Genomic DNA, 21988 nt, shown 5'->3' with positions numbered 1-21988 from the left:
TGCAAGAAAATCTAATCAACACACACACACACACACGCACACACTTGGTCGGGCGTTACGTATACGCAATGCTGGACGAACGTCGTTTGTGCATAATTCGTTTGGGCGGGGGAAAGGTTTGGAGAAAGTATGGTATGGGGTGTGAGGTGCGGGACGTAATTTCTCCCAGGGGGTAGCCCACAAACACATACATATATAAATGCTTTTAATTTGCACAGGACGAACACACAAAAGGATCCAGGGAGTGCAAAATTTTGAAGAAAATTCAGCAGCACATGTCGGTAGTTGAGTAGTTTGGTAGTTGGGTAGTTGGATAGCTGGGTAGCTGGGAGTTGAATGCTATTTTAGAGACTGGGAAAATCTTACGACAGCAGACGGAAAAGAGCCAGGATGGTATAAGATAAAGGGAGATGGTCTGCATAGTGCTGTCTTATCTTTTTACTTGAAAGCCACCACTTCTCCTGGCAGTGCGATAGATCAAAGGACTGGGTTTTCGGGCCAGAGTTATGCATCTACAGTTGAGTTTTGGGCTTTACGCATGCATAATCAATGCATTTTCTTCGAATTGTCTACGCCGTAAAAGGAGTGAGAGCAAGAGGGCAAGACCAGGTTGAAACGGAGCAGGAGATGCGTTCAGTTTATAAATTAGTTGCAAAATATAATTCAAGTTCTGGGCACTGTGCATCCATCTTTGTGCGTGTGGCATCTTTGGGTAGGGGGGGCCGAAATGTTCAATCCTTTTCTCTCCACAAAAATCGATTGAAATGCCGGCTCTTATTATTTTGATCTTTGTACTGGGATTTAAGGCAATTAAGAAAACCACTTTAATTGCACAGTCTTAAGAGCGGATTTCCAAAATTATTTTCCATTTAATTATTCGTTTATTTTTGGGGTACAATAAGCATCAAACTTTAAATGGTTTGGTGAAATATGAAAAGCGAGACTATCTTTAAATATATAAATCTCTACTGCACTCGCCGTTTTCAGCGCCATTTGAGTTCAATAAAAACCAATTACAGCCCAATCAATCGGTCATACCAAATGCAGCAATAAAAAGGACTTCGCGTCAACCGCAAAACTGACTCGACTGATAAATCAAAAAATTTCGCTAACAAACGAAAGCGATGCGAAAAAAAAGGGGGACTGTGATGCGAAAATCCTTTATCCCCCTAGTCGAATATGCAAATAGAAAAGGAATATCTTACCATGCAGCAACGCTTTGTCTGGCTTTGGTTTTTATTTGATCCTTTTGTTGTTGCTGTCTGCTGATTCTGCTCCACTTTCGAATTGATTTCGCCGAAAGTCGTAAATTCCTTTGGTAACTTTCGCTCGTTGAATTTTGCATCCTTTTGGCCGTCGTCGTTGCTTTTGCGCTTGCTGTTTGCTTTTTGGATTGTCTACTTGTTTTTATTTTGCTGGCTGTTTTGTTGCTGTTTTTATGGCCAAGAAAAATGGTAAAAAGAGTGTTGAAAGTCGGGATCCTCCATAATATTATTCAAAGTCATGGATGGCTGTGTGTGCGTGTGTGTGTGTGTGCTGGGCAGAGAAAGAGAGCGAGAGCGGCCCACCAATACAATGGCAAAGCCGCTCATCGTCGTTTTCGTTGTCGTTGTCGTCGTCGCGAGTTTCTCTTTGCTCCTTTTCGTCCTCGTTTCTCGCCTCGTGTTTGTTTATTTGCATTTCCGCTTGAGCTGCAGGACTCTCTCCTGCCTGAGTGTGTGCGTGTGTGTGTGTGTGTGAGCGCGATGACTCAACAGGTGGCTGTGTCTGTTGCTTCTCCATCTCCTCCATTGTCATTCGGTTCTTTTTTCTGTTGTTGCTCGCTTTCTAGTTCGTCCTGCTTGTTTTTTGTCTGCCGCCGCCTCCAAACACTTTTGCCTTCGCATTTCTTTTCCGCTGCCCATGTGTGTGTGAGTGATTGTAGTGTGTGTGTGTGATAGTAGCCTCTAGGCTATGAACATCATCATCTTCTCTCGCCGCTCTCTCCCATTGTCGGCTTCTCTCAACTTGTTTGCTTATTTGTTTGTTTGTTTTGCCTCCACTTTGCTTTTTCCTGTCTTCTTTTGTGCATCTTCCACGCCCACCTGCCCCCCCTTTAACCCCTCTCACTTCCCCATTTTCCGGGGGGATAATTTTCTTGGTCGTTTGGCTTTTTGTGCTTTTATTATGCCGCACACGGCTCAACTTTTCAACTTGTTCTTTTTTAGCTTTTTTCGATGGCGGCAAAATAAAATGAAATAAAAAATACATTTTCGTCAAGGACGTTAATTGTTTTGCTTCTATTTTTTTCGTCTGGCCTGTATGCGAATGTGTGTATGTGCATGTGTGTGTGTGTGTGTGTGTTTGCTTCTGAGTGTAAGTGCGAGCGAGATAATGGACGTGTGTTTGTGAAGCGAGTCCTTTGACTTTTATTTCTGCTTTTATTTTCTGACGCTGCTTGTTTATGTTGTTTTTTATTACCGCCTCAATTTGCGTGCACTTTGCGGTTGTTGTTGCTCCTGTTTTTTTTTTTTTGTTTTTGCACTGCGTGTCCTTGCCGTTATTTTGCTTTCTTTTTCCACTTTCTTCCGGTTTTCACACACATGTACATTCCGCCCATAAGTGGCGTTTAATTTATCAATTTGTCGTTTGCCAAAGGAATTCATTATTTGATTGTTGTTGTCTTCGTTTTTTTTTTGTCGCTTCCGGTTTCCCCACTTTGATGCGGTTTGTTTACTATTGTCTGGTCTTAATCTTTTGTTTATTTGCCATCAACGTCATCGTTCGTGCCGCCTGATGTTGTTGCTTTCTCGTTGCATCGGAAGTTCAATCGGTGGCGATGAACATTTTCTTTTTCACTTCCCTTTTCCACTTTTCGGTACATCTTTTTAGTGTTTCGGTAATTGGAGTCAAATTGTTTTTTGACATGGATGTACTTCTGATTGGGGGAAGTGGGTCCGAAGAACGGATCAAAGGACGATTCCTGAATAGCCCTTAAAATCAGAGCGTCCCTGGCCTGATCGCTATTACATTATACTATATATGCGGAGTACAAAAAAACTTAAGTGAATTGTACCTTCTTTAATATTATTTGATAGTTTAAAATCAAATGTTCTTTAAAATTTTTAAAGATTTTTAAAGAAATATGTAAAAAAAAATTTTTTAAATTCAAATTTTTCATATTTGGCATTTGGTGTACCATCAGAACACAGTATACCATTAATATTATTTCAATATTTTTAATTAAATGTTCTAAACTAATTTTATAGAATTTTAAAATAAATTAATTAAAAAATGCATTTTTAAAACAGACAATAGGTTTTTTTTATTAAATTCAAACTATTCGAATTTGACATTTCAAAAATTGATTTTAGTGCAACTTCCAAATAATCAATATCTTCAAATTTTCTTGTTATTTGTATCAAAAATGTATATAAAACAAAGGTAATGCAACTCCTTCAACCTAAGTTTAAAAAGTAGTGATACCTCTTCTGCTGTTTAATCATCTATGTAAAAATCCAAAGAAGTAAGGTGGGTATGAAGAAGAAAACTAAACAGCTCCAAAATTAAGCTCCTTTCAATCCCTGCCATAAACGCAGCACTTATTCAAATCCAGCAAGTAATTAAAACGCAAGTCTCGAGGCTAGCCAAAATAAGTAATTGCCACCGTGTTCGACAACTCATCAGCAAACAGGAAAATTGTCCCAGAGTAGTCACAAAAAAAATGAGAAAAACCGGGTAGAATGCCCCAACCGAATTGACAAATTAAAAGCAAGTGAAAATTTTCCAAAAAACCCTGAATAAAGAACAAGAGAGCTTTGAAAAGGAAACAAGTTGGGGAGCCCAGTTGACAATTAAGCAAAAGGGGGATTGACAATTAAAGGGAAAAGGGGTCGATTGTTGGATGGAAGAAAGGAGTCCTGAAGAATCGACAAGTTTCGGGCGCGCAATTATGATTATGGGTGCGTTTGCCCATTCTTTCAACCAAATCCTACTTTAATTGTTTTTTTCGCTCTACTCTCTTATTTTTTCCTTTTTGCCAGGGATGCTGCCCAGTTGCCTGGACGGAAATTCATTAGAGCAGCCCTAGGGGAGGGGGTGCAAAGGGGGTATCTGGTCCCCGGCCATGTCAAAGCGACTCCAAGACGTTGTCTTGGCTTTTTTCCTCAGCGAAAATTGCAATTTTTCCAGGACCCAGGCCAGACATCGATGGGGTTGGGACGATTGTCCCTGCCCGGCAGACACCCCTCCCCCTCCTTCCTTTTTGGTAGATCGTTGGGTGTGGCTGGGCGCAGAAAAAGGGCTTCGCATCCTGCTTACGGTATAAAAAAAAATGGGGAAGAGACCAAGGACCGCTAGACGACGGGCGGGCGAGCAAACATAAAAATGCGTTTTGCCTTTAGAAGTCCCTTTTCGAAAGTAAGGTTGGGGTTTTGCCGGGGTGGCAACTTGGACGGGCACCTAAACAGAAAGTAATCAACCCACACACACACACAGAGAGCCGTAGAGATATACCCACGCAGACACTGACAAAGCAAAAAGGACGAGAAACGCGTCTCCACCTTCACTCATTTGCACAAAACACACCCACAACTTTGGTCCGAGCTGGAGAAACTTTTTTTCGCTTTCGCCGCTCCAACATTTCTGTTTCCTCCGTTTCGTGGGGGGCGGTTGGGGGCGTGGCATTGTTCTTGTGCCGCCATGAAAATTAATGAAGAAGTGCCCGACCCATGTTCCAGAGGCACTAAAACTCCGTCCTCCGCCCATCGACCGACTGACAGACAGTCGCTAGCTCCGGTCCCCAGTTTTCGAGGTTGGTCTGGGGCCTGGGACTTGGGACCCTCGGTTAGAGTTGGGTGTGTGGCCATGGGTCTGCCCGGAAGGACTCCCTCCTGGGGGTGGGTGCGTGCCCATTGCTGATGGCTTCCAATTTTTTCCCCAGTCCCCTAACACTAAAGTGGGATTTACATAAATTCTGGACCACTGTTTGGGTCTTAATGGTTATATAAAATCCCAATACCATTTCAGCCCTTATAGGAAATATAAGTATTTCAACACAAATGTTTTCAAAAGCTATGTGCTATTCGATTTTTTTTTTGTGTTAGCCATAGTTTATATTACGGATTTGTTAAGCAGATTAAGTTGCATTACCTAAATGCAGCTTAACAATAATTAATCGAAAATAGTTAGTAAATAAATGTAACTGTAAAAACATTTTATGAAAATTTTGTAGATTTTATGCGAGTTGTATCAAATTTCAATTCAATTTATTTAAAATCCATCGAGAGATTTGTGGATTTGAATAATTTTCATAGCATTTAAAAGTCAGTTTCAGTTACGCAATTCTAATTGGACTTCATCACATACCTGACAATATCTGTGAAACGAAACGGGTAAAAAATCAGCCCACAAAAAACCGGAGGAAAGGCGATTTGAACAAACTCACGGAGCATTGGTCAAGCCAAACCCTTTGGGTGGTGGAGGCCTTGGGAATGGAGCTGCTATATCTGGTGTGAGGGACCCAAACTGACTCACCCAACTGGGACGAGGACTCGGAGGACACACACCCACATACGGTCAAGTGGGTGTTGACCTGTCCACATTTAGAGGGGCACGTTGCCGCTTTTTTGTTTTTCGCCCCGACTGCGGCAACTGTCGCTAGATGGCGCCAGGCGGGACTGCAAACAGGAGCCGAGGTAGCAACAGGACGAGAACGACGACGACGACGACGACGCCTTTGCTTTTAGCTTGATTGCCAAGCCTAGTTAACTGTAAAGTTTTATAACTTTGGCAGGCCACCCAATCACCGCCCACTCACAAACACAGACACCTTCGCCTCGCTTGGCCTCACCTGCAAAGCGTTAAAATCGGTTGGTTTATAGCACGCGCCTCGGTCCTTGGTCCTTGGTCCTTCCACCCACCTTATCCCCTAAGCCATGTTCGTCCGGGCTCTAACCCCAACCCCCCTTTATCCCTGACAACGTTCGACCCTTTTAAAAAGTCGTCAATACTTGCCTTGCCCCCCCACGTGGAAAAGGGACGAAAAGGGTTTGGGGATACGTGCAACGGCCTCTGAGCTCCGAGCAAGGACTCCGGCCAGGATGGGGACCAGCCATAGGGCCACGAACCTGGGACCTGGACAAGGACCAGAGGACCGGGCGTCTATCAAATTCCAATTTCGGTCCCTTTTTTTTCCTCCGCTCTGTTGGCATTCAAGGTTTATGGCGTCTTTTTAGCGTAAATCCTGCATGGCCATGACTGAAGTCCGGTCCTGATGTTGCACCCTTTAGCCACTGTCGCTGGACCGTGGCCCCCAACACTAATGCTATCCTATCGGTGGGTCTACATCTTCAATATCCTTTCTCAGCCCCCATCAACAGACTCACTCCCAACGAAATGCGAAGGACCAATGGGTTCATTTTTATTTTTACCGTGTCATGATAACGTGTCTGTCATACTGTCAGTTATTTGGAACCTTAGTTCTTAGAACGATTTTAATTTCGGTGTAATCTGGTTTGCTGTTTACTTTGCGAGGAACAAGAGTTAGAGACTTCAAGTACGCCCAAAAAACAAAATTTGTAATTTTTGGAATTTGGTGCCATATCTGCCAACTTTAACTTATGAAAAAAAATTAGATGTATCGTCTTTTGAATAGCTATTATCTATGTATATAGCATTACGTGTTTTTAAAGCTGTGATAAAATGTGATAGCCAACACGTTTTTATTTTATTAAGTTCGAAGAAATAAAATATTTGTTAATCTTAAATTTCTAATTATTAAGAACATATTTACGGAACTGACAATAAATGTATTTTTAATCAGCAAGGTAGTTCTAAAACTTGTTCTACGCTATCTCTAGCTTGAGATTGTAGGCTTTGCAATGAAAAAATACACAGCTTCATAAATATAGTTTAATAGATGCCGATGAGCAATTTGAATACCCGGGTATAACCTAGAAGTTTTATTATGAGTTTTAAGAAAAGAAATACCCATTCAAAGTAAAATCTTGAGCCTATCAGACTCTGTTAATTGTATATGTATTCGTTATATAGAAATTGTGAATTTTCCCACTAGCTGAACAAGAAGCAGTACTTAGATGATGAGTATTTTAAGGTCGAGAGCGGCTTGACTTGTTTTTCATGTGTAGGTTTGCAACATGTACTGCAAAAAACCGGTCTTTTCTATCGACGAATAGCAGACGTGCATGATTGTTAAAAAATTCTCAGTTCATTCAGAACTTCTCTAACTTGCTTATGTTACATAAGGCCTCACAGACTTAATGTTGAAAAAGTGCTCCCCTATTTTGATAAAAATAAGATTTTATATTTAAAGATAATCCTCATTCAAATCCTCACGGCATAAACCCCATTCAGATAAAGTATCTCTAAATAAGTCGATAGCCTCTAAATAAAGAGCAGAAAACGTGACTCGTGAAGAATAAAGCTTTATATATAAGTAAGGGTGATCAGCATCGATCGGCATTTGTGCGCTATGCTTACGGAATCAAGTTCAGTTTGAACCAGACATTCGATGTGGTTGCATGTGCCCGGGAAATATCAACAATGAAGTACGCTAATCTTGTGATTATTTGCGCCAGCCTGGTGTTCTCCCAACTGGAGGTAGGTCATTGGATTTCCCATTATTCCATAGTTAAAACAAATTATTTCCTCTAGATGGGAGCAGCCAGAGCTACTGATCGTGGAATCCACCCTTCTCTGTACTCCAAGGCCCGTGTATGGAACTTGACCGAGGATATATTGAATGAAATGTGGCGCACCAAATCGCCGTATATTGTCACAACGAAAAAAAATTCCGGTGAGGTGATTACGGAAACCTTCGAACTAAGTCCCAATGGAAGAAACATTTTAAGGAGCACGGAAATACGACGTGGAAGGACATATCCGGCAGTGGGAGCATCTGCCGCCACACAAGCTCAAGAAAATGCCGAATTTGTATCGAACCAGCTGCGTCGACTGGCCAGTGTCTTCAATAATCCCTTCCTCAATCCAGTGGGATATGGTTTCCCCGACTTTAACATCTTTAAAAACTTTGTTCCTTTCGGACCCAATCAGTTTATCCCGCAAATTCCCGGTCTACCTTGTAATTGTCAGAGACCAAATGAAGCAAACCCGGAGTATAGTCCTCCTCAAGATGATCCCATAAATATTCCGAGCCGTGACCCTCTATATATTCCACCCCGCGAAGATCCCAGTTTGGGTGGACGCAATCCGGAGTACCTTCCCCCTCAAAATGTGCCCAACACATATGAACGTAATCCGAATAGACCCGATGTTATTGACCAATGGATGCCAAACCCAGTTACGACTCCTCGATCTTTGGTTCCTCGTCCCACGCTGGCACCCCCAAATTTCGACGATTCGAATCCCCTGTGGGTGCCGTCACCAGATCCAACTTTAACGGAGCGAACCTTAGTACCCCTGCCCACTCTGGCACCCAAGACAAATGGAACTGACACGGTCATCGATGATTTCTTGTCAAAGGTGGACATAACCGTCGCAGACATCAAGGAGGAGGATGGGGAACTGGTCACCAAGATCGTAGATAAGCAAGGCAGAGTTCTGAATGTCAGTTTTGCCTTGAGCAATGACAAAGGTCGAGAGGGTAGTCCCAACTAGAAAAACTCCCTTTAAAATCATATCTGTTTTTAGACAAAGTGTACATCTATGAAATAATTATTATATAGCTCGACAACTGAGTTTAAAGAATATTTGCAATGGATTCCCAACTGTCTATTGTTAACGTATTGCAAATAAACTCTTAAAATATTTTTTGAAAACAATTTTAAATTCAAATGGTTTAAGTATTTTGGTATTTGTAGTCACCATCCACTTAACAGAAAAATTAAACATTTATTACCCGAGAAGCTTGAAAATTTATATTAACTTTAACGAATTTCTATAAATTTTGGTTCTACCTCAAACGGAAATATTGGGGAAAATCTATTATATTTGCACTCGATGATAAGGGAGTCTGTGGGAAAACCTATAGATAACCTTTGGTTAGCCACTGCTTATAGGATTGGCAAATTCAGCCGATTAGTACTATCAAGTTTAGTTCGATTCAGGCAATCGAGGTGATCACAAGTGTAGCGGAAAGAACGAAAATGAAGTACTCTAATCTTCTGGCAATCTGTGCCAGTTTGCTGCTCCTAAAACTAGAGGTAGGTCATGGAAGTACCTCAAAATCCAAGGGTGACATCAAATTTTTCCTATAGACAGCAGCAACAACAGCCGCAGTTGGGGAACCCAGTCAGGAGCTTATATATGCGGCCCAGACTATAGGATTAGATGAAGTTGGCTTGCGTGAATTGTGGCGCACCAGGCAGCCGCTGGTTGTTAGAAAACAAAGTGACGCCGGTCAGCTGACTACGGAGACCTTTGAACTGAGTCCGGATGGCAGATCGATTGCAAGGAAGCGGCTTATAGAGGGATCATTGCCTGCCAGGCTGGAGGACAATTCCAGCTCTAAGCCCCAAGAGGACTGGGAGTATGTGCCGAATTCCGTCAGCCAGCGTCGTCCCATAGGAGAATCTAATTTCGGAATAGGTAATTTCGATACCAATATATTTGGCACGGGTTTTTCCAGGCCTTCGCTATTTCCCAACTGGGAGGTGCCAACCGGAGTGACGCCGGAAGTGAAAACCAAGACGGAAGTGGACAATTTGGGACGAAAGGTGACCACCACAACAAGAACTTATAGCGGCCGAGTTGTGCCGGGAAGTAATGTGTTCGAGCAGCTATTTCCCGATATATCGAGGGAACCGGGTCCAATAAACCCCGACTTTTCCCAGAATCCACCCTTGGGAGCAATTCCAGCATCCCGTCCTGGTCCATTTGACTCCAATTCTGGACCAAGCCCCCGCCCAAGTCAGAGGATACCTTACTATGTTCCCGTAGTAGACCCACCCACCACCACCCAACGAACTCTGGTTCCACTTCCCACACTGCCCCCTCCAGAAGACGACGGCACGGACAAAGTGATCGATAATTTTTTGGCCAAGCTGGATCTAAAACCGTCGGACATTGAAAATGCAAATGGCGAGTTGGTTAAGACAATTGTGGATAAAAATGGTCGAGTTTTGACTGCCAGATTTGTACTCAGCACAGTTAAAGGCCCTGAAGAAGAGCCCAAGCAGCAACCCACCAAGTAAATCCAGCACTTAAGAGTTCAATTAAAATTTCTAAAGTAAATAATAGAATATTTTGTAAACACTGATTGAAAAACCAAAACGCATTTCAATAAAAAGCTTATCAGCTGGGGCTAAACCCAGCCATTAAAATTGGAGGTCTGAGTCAATCTTTAGATGGAATATTAAACTTATAAATATATATGTAGGTATGAAATTGATAAGGTTGTTTTTTGTTTATAGTTTAGAATGTGTAGACTTACCTGCTTATGTTTTCATCTATATTAATATATATTTATGCAAGCAACTACAAAGCGCTCTAAATTGTTCAAAAACTACTCGCATTTATGTATACATTTTGGGACATTAAATATTCTTTATTTTCATATCGTTGGCCAAATTAATTAAAAAAGCATTTATAGTTTTGTATAGCTAATTTATTACAAACAATTTTTTTTTTGTTTTCGCTAACAACTGAGCTGAAAGAAATTAAAAGAAAGGAAAAAATATAATTGGGATAATAAAAAAATCAACGAAATAATATTAAAATAATAACATTAGTTGACTAAGCATGGTTAACAACATAATTTTAGCAAAGGAAAAAATTAATTGCAGCCAAAAATAATTCAAGCATTAAGAGATCAAAATTATAAAAACACAAAGGGGAAGCGCGGAACGAGAAATTCAATTGGAATTTCACGGCAAAATGATTAAAATACGTATAAAAAAAGGCTATTGCATAATTTTGTGCGCAGCTCAATGCAAAACGCATTTGGTGGCCGAAAGCATTTTGGTCATGGTTGATTTGGTTGCAGTTGTAGTGGTGTGTATCCTGTTTTTCTGTCATTGTCTTTCTCGCTCGTTAGCATTGCATTAGTTGGGTTACATTTATAAGCCAAGCATGTCAGAGAAAAGAGAAACTAGATTAGTAAAAAATTGTTGTTTGATCAAATGTATGAAAACGTATTAAAAGCATTTTTTCTTAAGACTAAGTACGGTAGCTAAAGCCAAACATGAAGCAAAAAATGTTTGCACGGCGCTCGAACTAATTAAAAAGCATTGCCTGCCCTTAGGCGCCATTATGAAATTCAACTTGGCATAAAATATGTTACAGCAAGCATACATATTTAAACAATATCGGCGAATTCTTTATTTGCATTTGCTGGTCAATAACGATATTAAAATATATATAGGTAATATGCATTTTTCAAATATTTTTTTTTAAACTTTGTCATGAGAGAACGTAATAAAGGTTTAAAATCGCCAAAGGGCTTTTAAATGTAATATAATAGATTCAATAGGAAGTATGGGTAATAAAAAATACTGATTCATTTTGTAGCTTTATCAGAAATAAAATAAAATGTAAAATGGTAAGAAATGGTAATAGTAAATTGATTGATTTGGTATTAAACTTTGATTGCTCATATGAGATCGGATAGTTCCCTGGCTAATAAACAGGGTTGGCAACTATCATCAGCTCTCAATTTTATATTATTTTCTTAAGCCTAGAGCGAGTACTTAAAGTCTTTACTCACCAGGTTGTCGAACCGCAAGGCATCCTCATCGCTGAGTCCCATGCTGCGTGTCAACTGCAAGTAAGTCGAGGTGATGGGCTTCAGGCGCTCCAAATCCAACGGTGGCAGGGGCAGGGATAGCTCCACAGGAGGCAATCCACGCAGTTGGGGAATTCGAAGCTCCGGCAGGGGTTTCGGCGGACTGGGCAGTTCCAGTTTCAGCGGTACCGGGGTCGAAGTGGATGCCGGTTGACCGGTTTTCAGGCTGGAAAATATAGATTTTGTTAGATTTATCGGTGTATGGGGATTTTCCCTAGGCCTGGCTGTGGAATCCACAGGGGGAGGAGACCGTGCCCGTACTGAGCTATCCGGAGAGGTCTTGATCGGCGGCGATGTGGCCTTGGGAGGGGCCAGCATCTTGCCAGGGGCTGAGGTGGTGGCGGTAGGGGTAGTAGGGGTTGCTGTGGCCGCCGTTGAGATGGCGGTGGTTGGATAGCTGAGGCTCTGCAACAGGCTGCTGCCGTAGATGGGCGGTGCTAAGACCGGTTCGCCGGCATAGAAGCGCCTCATAAAGTCATAGTATCTCAGGAGATTATCCCGCGACTTGAGCAGCTGTACATCAAAGCACTGGCTACCGGGTTGGGGATGGGATAGAGATTGGGCTATAGATTGGGGATTGATATTCGGGGCAGCAGGGGACTGATCTAGCGGACTCGGGGGACGCTGCAACTGGGTCTTGACCCGGATTTTGGGCGTGCTTTCAACAGCCCCCTGTACCGCCTGCGGTGGCTTGGGGCTGCGGCTTTGGGGCGGTCCTGTGCCCAGGACATCCAGTTGAGTGGCACTGGAGCTGCTGGCAATAGCGGCACCACCCACAGATGCGCCCAAGCCACCGGAAACCACTTTGAGGTCGGCGCTCGAGTGCCGACGGCGTTTGGCCGTAGGTCCCGCCTCCAGCGAGCTCTCCGTATGCGATGAATAGTTCAGGCAGTTCTCCACTTCCGAGGAGCTCTCGTTGCCGGCCAGGTCCGAGTCCTTTCCTCCCCCCGATGGTGAGGAGGGTCGCAGGTTCTTCTTGCACTCGGGACAAATGGTCAGGAAGCGGGTGACCGCCTCGCGGGGCAGGAAGGCATAGGTTTCAGTGATCTGCATGGGGATAAATAGAACAAGGTTACAGAAAAATAAAAATTATGAACGTGATTTGAAAATATTAAATTCTTCAAATTAGATCTAGATAATTATTGGAGAGCGTCGGGTAAGAAGATATTGCAGATATTTCCAACAAATCTGACGCCGTGCTGGTGAACATTTTAAAAATTATTCTCAGCTTTATTCAAAATCAGTAGGTTTTAATAATATTTACTTATTTCTTTGAAGCTAAAGTGGGACTTTTTTTAAAATGAAAATTGTCTTTCTATTTTATTACTATAATCTTGCTTTATATTGTGTTGAAAAAATAATTAAGTTTAAAATTTGCATAGTGTTTTTGTTGTATTTAGACATAGTAATACTTCCTTATTTAAAAGCCCATTCAGCATTTGAAAGCCCATTACATAAATGCAATTTTTACTTTGATACTTTCTATACCCTGCACTATTCTATTTCTTAAAAGGTGTGCTTAAAAATTATTAAGTTTAGTAAAAGTAGTCCCTCATTCACCAATAAAGGCACTTAAATACTTTTGTGAATGCAATCAATGAACATTACTATTTAAAGTACTGCATCTAAGCATAAAATAAGCCCAACGAAGATGAACTAATAAATGTAAGAATCAATCTTTATGATATTTTGTACGCTACACTCACAATGCGGTAGGTGCGCTTCTGGCCCGCGTGCATTCCGCTGCGGCCTCCAAGTTCCATGTGCACATTGTAGATGATGTCGAAGAACTCCTCCACACAGGCCACCTTGCGGTAAGTCCGGCGTCCGAATCCCTTGCTGGTGGATGCGGCAAAGAGGTCCACATCGCTGGGATTATCCGACAGGATGGCTGAGCTGGGAAGAGGTTTCAGGCGTCGCCGACTGCCGGGAGCCTCTTCAAAGCCATCGGGGCGGTTGGTGGTAAAGCCTATTAGGGGAAATCAGTATGAGTATCGCCTTGGGGTTGCATCCACCCTCCCCTCACTCACCTTTTGTCTTGACCCAGAAGCGAAACTTGGAGCTATCTGGGCGACTGTGCTCCTTGCCCTCTAGCGCCTTAAGAATTCGCGCCTTTTTGCGCAGCGTTATCGTCTTGGTCTTGGCCTGATCGCCGTATGTGCTGAGGGCCCAGGGCTGAAACAGCTCGTAGATGATCTCCCGCTCACCTGTCGGCTGATCCAGCTGCTCCAGCTCGTCCACATCCGCATCGTAGGCCAGATCAGCCTCCGCCTTGCCCACAGTCACCGGCGAGCTCTCCTCGCGCTCCTCGATGGCATAGAGCTTCCGTTTGCTGCTCCATCCCTCCGACGAGCCCATCATCGCCGAGGACTGTGGATGAGGTGACTCGGGCTGATCTGTACTGGGCTTACGATTACCATTCGAGTGCTCCATGATGCGAATGTCTTCTGACAGGGCCAACTCAATCACACACTTTTTATTTGACTAAAAAACTCGCTATATCAAAGCCAAGTCCAAGCGATAACCAAGAACATGGGGTATTAGGTTTAGAATTTTGTATGAAATTGGAATTTCAGCTGTATTCTATTCTTCGTTTGGTGGGATTTCTCGGTAGGTCCTGCAATATTTAAATAATATTATTTATGGAATTTTGCACAGTCACTAGGTAACACCAAATCATAAACAACTTTAGAAAATCATAAAAACTTAGTATTTAAAATACATACTTTTTGATGTTCAAGCAAGGGCTTATATAATTTCCAACACAATTTTTCTTTAAATAAATAGTCAACGAAAAGTTAACAAAAACAATGATTTTCTTTAACAATATCAAAAATTAACAGAAATCCCACAAAAACGAAAAACAAGGGCTCAGATCTTATTGGCTCAACAAATAACTAAAAGCCAATAAAGAAATGAACAACAGCAAGCGCGACGCGACCGAATGAAAGTTCAAACACAACTGACTGGCCAACTGATCAACGTCCCGCCGAGAAGATCTCGATGAGATGCGGATGCTTGGCCACCGAGGATGGGGAATAGGAAGATCCTTAGGTCCAGTCGAAGACAGGCTGGTCCAGATACAAACCGGTTGACCGGGAATCTTTGAACTTTGAACTGCAGCCCCGAAAGCCAGACAGCCCTCGGAACAAGCTCCTCAAAGCCGAGCATCTCGCAGATAACCATGGAGTGCCTACCTCAATAAGTTGCGCAACCGCTGGCCAGCAAATCCTGGTCCAACTTCTTGTTGCCGAGCTAGACCAACCCGAAGATGATGGCAAAACTCACCCCTAAACGGTTGCTTAGGTTTTGCATTTTTAACAGCATACTTTTAGGCGGTTTCAGAGCGCCAGGAAAGAAGAAATAAGTTGCGTCCTCACTCAATAAAAAGTGGATAATGACGTTTAGAGGTCGGAATTTCCACCCAACATCCCACCATCCTGCCAAACATCCGCCTGTTGCTTTGGTTTTCCCCTTCAAGTGCAAATTGTTTGGTTTATTTTTGCGCTGAGTTAGCCAACGAAGCGTCACAAGTTGCGTCACTTAATAACACTTTTTTATCATGCGGAAAAATAGTGTTGTCCCAAAGATGAAAACAAGTAAACTAAGTTTCTGAAAGGGGTAAGGAGAGAAAAATGTTTTAGCTTAGTGTTTATTATACGCGCCAAAAAGCATGCTTTAAAAATATGCATTAAATCTTATTCGGCCATGGGATGGTCCTTATGAGGTGGTTACTTCCACTTAGGGGTGATATTTCTTTATCTCGGTTTTCTTGGGTTTTGTCTTGTTTTTTTATGAACCCAAATTTATCTTGTCTTGCCATTGGCCAGCTCAACTGTCCCAGAACCGGCTCTACCTGCTTGGCCGAACTATTGTGACTTCTGTCTGCATCTCAGCATCTGAGTTCTTGGGTTCAGCTTAATTACTGGACCCCGACAAAAATTATATTGAAAGTACCGAAAACTGGTTGATCTCGGGCAGCATGCATAAATTTATTGAAATGCGGATAGCCGGTTATTGTAACGAACTTCTAGAAACTCTTAGAATGTTGAGATATGCAACGTAAATCACAATATTTATTTTATAATAAAAGAAAAAGTTGTTTTGGGCTTTTAATGTAAAAATTTGTCCCATAAATGTAATATGGTTATAATAAAAAACACCTCATAGATGCAATTTAAGCTTCTTTAGATGGAATTACCCAGAAATTTAAAGTAAATATTTTAAAATTTATTTAAAGAGGTAGGATATTGTTTCTGTTTTGATATTAAACACTTTTCTTTGGAACGTAAATTGCTTTTACTGTAAAATAAGCTTCGGTTAAATTGACCTGCATTTGTTGTATAATTTTTTTAACTACCCAGAGTTACTGTAGAGACCTCGAAAACACTTAATTTCCCAGCTCCTCCAAAACGAGGGGTTGGACAGGCGAGGTTCATTAGTGGCCGTGGCCTCATCGCCTATGCATTGAAATTGGCAGTCAGTTGTGAAAAAATCGATGCATGTCTGAGTAATCGATGCGCCTAATGGAATATCTAAGCTAATAAGGTGGAGCACCTCGTCATCCGCCAGGAGCCAGATGAACTTAAATGGTGACTCCGTTCGGGGACAATTACCGAAGCAACTTATAGACAAACAATGGATGGCTTTTGCCCATTTGGTGAGCTAATGTTTGGCTGGCTGGCTGGCTGGCTTACTGGCTGGGACGGGTTGCTTGGCATTTGGTTAGCAATTAGCCAACTGACCAAATAGCATGAATAAATAGACTCCTCGGCTAAGTAGTTGATCCAAAACGAGCGACTGGTTTTGAGGCAGCAGTAAGGACCAGCATCTGCGACAGGACATTAGAGGCAAACAAGTTTGGCTACGCCAAGGAAACTTTCTCACGCTCGAACCCAGCATCCGCATCCTCAACCTCATCCTCATCCGCTTCTGTGGCAGGACACGGAACTTTTATAAGATTTCCCTCCTTCTTTTTGCTGAACTTTCACATCAAAATTTCAACGGATTCGTACCCAGAAGCAGGCCGGTTTTCCAAACTGGACAACAGCTTCCCGAAACTGCCGCTGAACTTTGACACGCATCCCGGCCAAGATGAGCATCGAGATCAGCAATCGACGATCAACCCCTTCCGTCTTCGGAGCAAAAGCAACCAGTTTGCCGCTGGTCATTCCTCAGCCTCCGCTGGTCACTTGGACCTCAATCTCGGGGTGGGTTTCCCTTTACACCAGCTGATGTTCGCCGATGATTTGGCCCGCATCACTCTTTTTCCCTACTTTTCGGCAAAGATAATGTCCAGTTTTGGTCACTTCTTTGTCTGTTTCCCCGAACTCCTTGCCATTTGCCTCAGTATTGTAGTGATCTTGCAGCCGATGCTGTGCCAAAGGACACCAATAAAAAGTCCACACATTTTGCCATCATGAGAGTTTTTATTTTTGATGGGAAAGGATGAAGATCCCAAGCCTGTTTCGATTTGAATGGCCTGTTACGGGGTAAGATTTTTGGTTATTTGTCAAGATTTTCAAAACGGAGGCGAATCGAGATGGAGTGCTATTAACGGTGACTTTACCTTTCCTAACTTACTTTAAATAAATTTGCCTTAATACTGGATGTGCCATCCCCACTTTTGTACTTATTATAGTATCCATCTGCAACATAGTCAACACAATTTAAAAAATGTATTTACAATTTAAAAGCAATACTTTTAATATCTTAGTTAAAGGATCTGATATGTCCTTTCCCCTAGTATTAAGCCCTATCTTTATACTTCAGTCGAAAGCCTCGGCTATCAGATACCCTTTACTTTCTCAACTATTACATATGGATGTGTGATCCCCAATTATATACTTTATATTTATACTTTATATAAGTAATATAATATATAATGAACACAATTTTAAACAATATATTTAAAATTTTTGAGACTAGTTTTCCTATCTAATTTAAAGGATACAAGATGTCTTATTCCATATTACTAAACCGTTTGTTTGTGCTTTAGTCAGGGGTCTTGCTATCAGAAGCCATTACTTTCGTAACTAATTTCAAAACAAATTTGAATGTGCGGTTCCCACTTTTATACTTTTTATACAATCTGCAATGAAGACAATTAAAAAAACTATATTAAACATTTAGGATCCATAGTTTTACCATCTGATTTAAATTATCCGATTTGCCCTTTACCTAATATAAAACCCTTACTTTCTATCGATCCAGCTGAATTGCTGGCATTAAACAAGCATTAAACCAGAGTTCTGAAAACCAAGAATTCTGGTTCAATTAACTAAAATCAATATTGATAATAATGGATTGTTTGGCAAACTATTAAATTGTTGCCGCCAATTCTAGAGATTTAAAAAGAGGAAACAAAAGGCAACCAGGGGTTATATAATTCCTTTGGCGGAATGCAAATGAGGGCTGGGTATCGTTGGGGGCTGCAGCTGGAAAAACTGATTCGTTGTCGGTTCCGACAGGCAGATAATGAGGCATTAAAAGGGGGTGGCGGTGGGTGGTTGCGGAGTGGCATTATACGCCGAAGGGAAGGAGCATTTTCACGCACAAAAAAAGAGTTGACGAGGGGGGGGTGAAATGGGGGTAGGGGTGGGTGATGCAGATGCTGCTGCTGCGGGGGGTGTAAGCTTAACAACGCAACATAAATTAACGCATATTTCAGTTGCAATTTAAAAAGCGCACAAAGCGAACGGAACCTGCAGCGGACGAGGGCGATGGCGATGGCGAATGTTGGCTGCGCTGCCAGCGCTTCAATTATTTGTTGTTCCCGTTGTTGTTGTTGTTATTGTTATCATTAACATTGGTGTTGTTGTCAAAAGTGCCAGTACAGCGCATTATTTCAGCCGCTGCACGCACAAAAAACGAATAAAACCGACAACGCCCCAAATGCAGCAAAAAATGCTGTCCCCTCAGCCCCCCCCCCAAAAAACCTCCTGTAAGGATGCATCGATGCGCCTAAAAGTATGCAACGCATTGGCCGCCCATCTGTCTGCCCCAAACCCAAACCCCCACACACACACACAGAGAGAGCACACACACACACACACACACACATGCACAGAGTCACATACACATGGACAAAAAAATATTCAGATTCGCGTTCGCCTGTACATTATTTACCTCTTGTTCGTTTTTTCCCCGGCACAGGGCAGCGGCAGCGCGTTTTTTACAAGTTTTATTGCATGCGTGCGCGAATGAAAAATAAAATATATAAAAATATATAACGGTACCGCTCCAACACGAACGACCACGGCCACCATTGGCCTCGAATGACGGGCCAGCGAACGCTCAAAAAATGAACAAAAAGCAAGAGAGATGCCCAAATGCGAAAGCGCGTGCAAGCAAACGGGCCAGCAATGTCCTGTCGCGGATGTCGGGGATGTCGGGGATATCGGGGATGCCCAGGATGGCCAGGATCAGGGTACATAGGTGCACTGATTGCCTCCATCGATGGTGGATGGTGGGTGTTCAAAGGGTGAGGGGTTCGGGGTGTGATGCAGCAGCGACGGCAGCGGCAACTGCAACTGCAACTGCAGCGGCGACGGCAGCGGTGACCATAAAAAACCCCAGGACAGTCGCTGGGGCCAATGGTGCGTATGTGTGATGTCGGCAAATGCTGGGCGACAACAACAGCAACAGCAGCAACATCAGCGGGGGGGTAAAAAATAAATTAAAAATGGTTGGAGCCGCTGTTGCTGCATTTTTCACTCGCATTGTCGTCTCCTTTTTTCCTCCTTTTTTAAGCTCTGCTCAAATATATTGAAAATATTCCACTTTTTTTTTTTGTATGCCTATATTTATTATTTTATTTCGGTTTTTTTGTTTCGCTTTTTCACTGTTTGTTCGCCTAAAAGCTCACAAAATTTTTTAATTGGGTTAGTAATTGAAATTTATCGAGAGGCTTCCACGCACTGCGAACTCCACCAGGGAGTCCAATCGAATATACAAAGCCAAATGAATTCTAACGCGTTTTGGCCAGCTCAATAAAAGACAATCAGCTTTCTCTTATAATAACTAAAAAATCGGCGGAAAGCCCAGAAAAAATTTCCTTTGTTTTCAATAATGCATTTTAGCTATTGCTTCATTTCTTTTAGCAGGTATTGTTGAAATTTATTTATAAAAAATGTACATAAAGTATTTTTTTGAAGGTGTTTTGGTGAAAATCTTCATCTTTAAATTTTTTAGCCAGAGAAATTAATCAATCAAATAATTGTACTAATGTACATACATAAAAACTTTTAGGTTAAGTTGACCAATATAATAGTTAAATGGTTTAAACATAGCAAATAGTAAATTTGACCAACGAAATAGTTACGCTTTCAACAAGAAAATATACACAACTTACTATTTATGGTAGTTTTACTATTAAATATAAACCAAAGCAATAATAAAATGCAATTAAATAATTTTAATAGTTGTTAACTGTTACTATTAACAGTTTAAAACATTTGGTTTGTGTTATTATAAATCTTAAAAAAATGTTCTTTCACGGTTGTCTAACTTTAAGATTTACATTACAGTTTTTGACATTGTGATGTTTCCTTAATGACAGAAAGAAAAAAAAAAAGTTTACCTTTTCTTTTGAAGTAATCCTTTGGCATATAAATAATAGAATTGCACTATTTATTGACATTTCCTTTAACATTTTAGACTCAGACATTTAAAATATGTCTAAAGATGCTTTTTTTTTTTTAAAACCAGCATATGAAGAAGGTGTTCTATCAATCCCACACCGTTAACTTTTAAATCGTATTTAGCTACTTGGTCAAAGGACCAGCTGAAAGTCAAATTGGGTTTGCTTTTAAAAACGACGCGCTTTGTTGATGGTTGGCCAAGGAAAATATAAGGCCAAAAAATATTATTATCATAAAATAAATTACAAAGCTCCTGCTGGACACTCCATCGTATAATGCATGCTGTGCATATTTATTAATGCCATTCTGTCCCGTCCGAAATTAGAAACAGTGATGCACAAAAGTGTGCAATACATTGTATGCCTTTTTGCAGGGCGGTCCTGACTTGGGAGCAGGTCCACAATTTATGGCCCGTTGCAGCTGGGGTTTGGGTTTTCTTGAGAAAGTTTTGCCAGAATAACCCCTTAGAGAATTCGCAGAGGATGCAAAAACTGCATCAAAGTGCAATGGCAACAACAACGACAAACACAAAAATGCAATTACCGAAATGATAACAAGGCCTACGAGCGCATAAGGCTTCGATGGACATTGGACAATGGACGGAGTCCTTCATCTTGGACTTTGCTCTTCCAGCTCAAGATGTTTCTGAGGCTAAATTGGTGTGCCAGTGTGCGTGTGTGTGCGTTTGTGTGTGTGTGTGTGCCAGAGATTGTGTGCCTACGCATCTGTGTGGGTGAAGTGAAGCATAAAATATATATTAATACACAAGTGCACAAAAAACACAATATGCGATTTTTAAATACCTTTCAAGTACGGAAATTTTGTTTAAGAAGTTTGTTTATTTTATAAATAAATATTGATTTAATTGCATGAACACAAAATATTTACATCCCTAGATGACAAGATCAAAGGGGATATTCGTAAATTCAGCATAGTCTTTTGACTTTTTAAATCGAAATCAAACACAAATGACAAGATCAAAGGGGATATTTTTATAACCAACAAATCTATCTATCTATCTACCTATCTATCAATCTATCCACCTATCTATCTGTCTATCTATCTATCTATCTATCTGTCTATCTATCTATCATCTGTCTATCTATCTATCTATCTATCTATCTATCTATCTATCCATCTATCTATCTATCTATCTATCTATTTTTCTATCTATCTATCTATCTATATATCTATATATCTAACTATCTATCTATATATCTATATATCTATATATCTAACTATCTATCTGTCTATCTGTCTATCTGTCTATCTGTCTATCTGTCTATCTGTCTATCTGTCTATCTGTCTATCTGTCTATCTATCTATCTATCTATTTATCTATCTATCTATTTATCTTTTTATCTATCGACCTATCTATCTATCTATCTTAAAAATAGACATATATAAAAACTTTCGCCCCTAAATTCAGCATATGCAATTTGTTGCTTTTTTATATAAAACTTGATTTAATTATATGTGTTGGTACACAAAATATTTGTATCTCATAAGATCAAAGGGGATATTCGTAAAACCAACAATTCTAGAAATATTAACAAAAATAGGGAGAATATAAAAACATTTGTCCAAACACATTTATCTGTGTGAC

The 21988-nt window shown here is 41.2% G+C and overlaps 3 protein-coding genes across 3 annotated transcripts in view; 2 read left to right on the top strand and 1 right to left on the bottom strand.

Annotated features, from left to right (window-relative positions):
- The window catches only part of LOC108011254 (uncharacterized), a 62579-nt gene extending 47773 nt beyond the window's left edge, over positions 1 to 14806 (bottom strand). Inside the window, exons 1-4 of the mRNA XM_065864129.2 lie at positions 14467 to 14806; positions 13771 to 14357; positions 13447 to 13709; positions 11663 to 12787 (exon numbers count right to left, since the gene is read on the bottom strand). Coding sequence (XP_065720201.2) covers positions 11663 to 12787; positions 13447 to 13709; positions 13771 to 14173 — 1791 coding nt within the window. The 5' untranslated portion in view covers positions 14174 to 14357; positions 14467 to 14806. The remainder of the gene's footprint in view (positions 1 to 11662; positions 12788 to 13446; positions 13710 to 13770; positions 14358 to 14466) is intronic.
- LOC108021543 (uncharacterized) lies at positions 7435 to 8787 on the top strand. Its single transcript, XM_017090309.4, has 2 exons — positions 7435 to 7599; positions 7654 to 8787. The coding sequence occupies exons 1-2, from the start codon at positions 7543 to 7545 to the stop codon at positions 8614 to 8616; spliced, it is 1020 nt and encodes a 339-aa protein (XP_016945798.3). The 5' UTR covers positions 7435 to 7542; the 3' UTR covers positions 8617 to 8787.
- On the top strand, positions 9022 to 10280 carry LOC108021544 (uncharacterized). The gene is made up of 2 exons (XM_017090311.4): positions 9022 to 9161; positions 9216 to 10280. The coding sequence occupies exons 1-2, from the start codon at positions 9105 to 9107 to the stop codon at positions 10149 to 10151; spliced, it is 993 nt and encodes a 330-aa protein (XP_016945800.3). The 5' UTR covers positions 9022 to 9104; the 3' UTR covers positions 10152 to 10280.
- Positions 14807 to 21988: the final 7182 nt, after the last annotated feature.

The sequence above is a fragment of the Drosophila suzukii genome, chromosome 2L (assembly GCF_043229965.1).
Source record: "Drosophila suzukii chromosome 2L, CBGP_Dsuzu_IsoJpt1.0, whole genome shotgun sequence".
In the NCBI taxonomy this organism is placed as follows: Eukaryota; Metazoa; Arthropoda; class Insecta; order Diptera; family Drosophilidae; genus Drosophila; species Drosophila suzukii.
The sequence above is the reverse complement of the archived record's forward strand: the minus strand, read 5'-3'. Positions and strand labels throughout refer to the sequence as shown.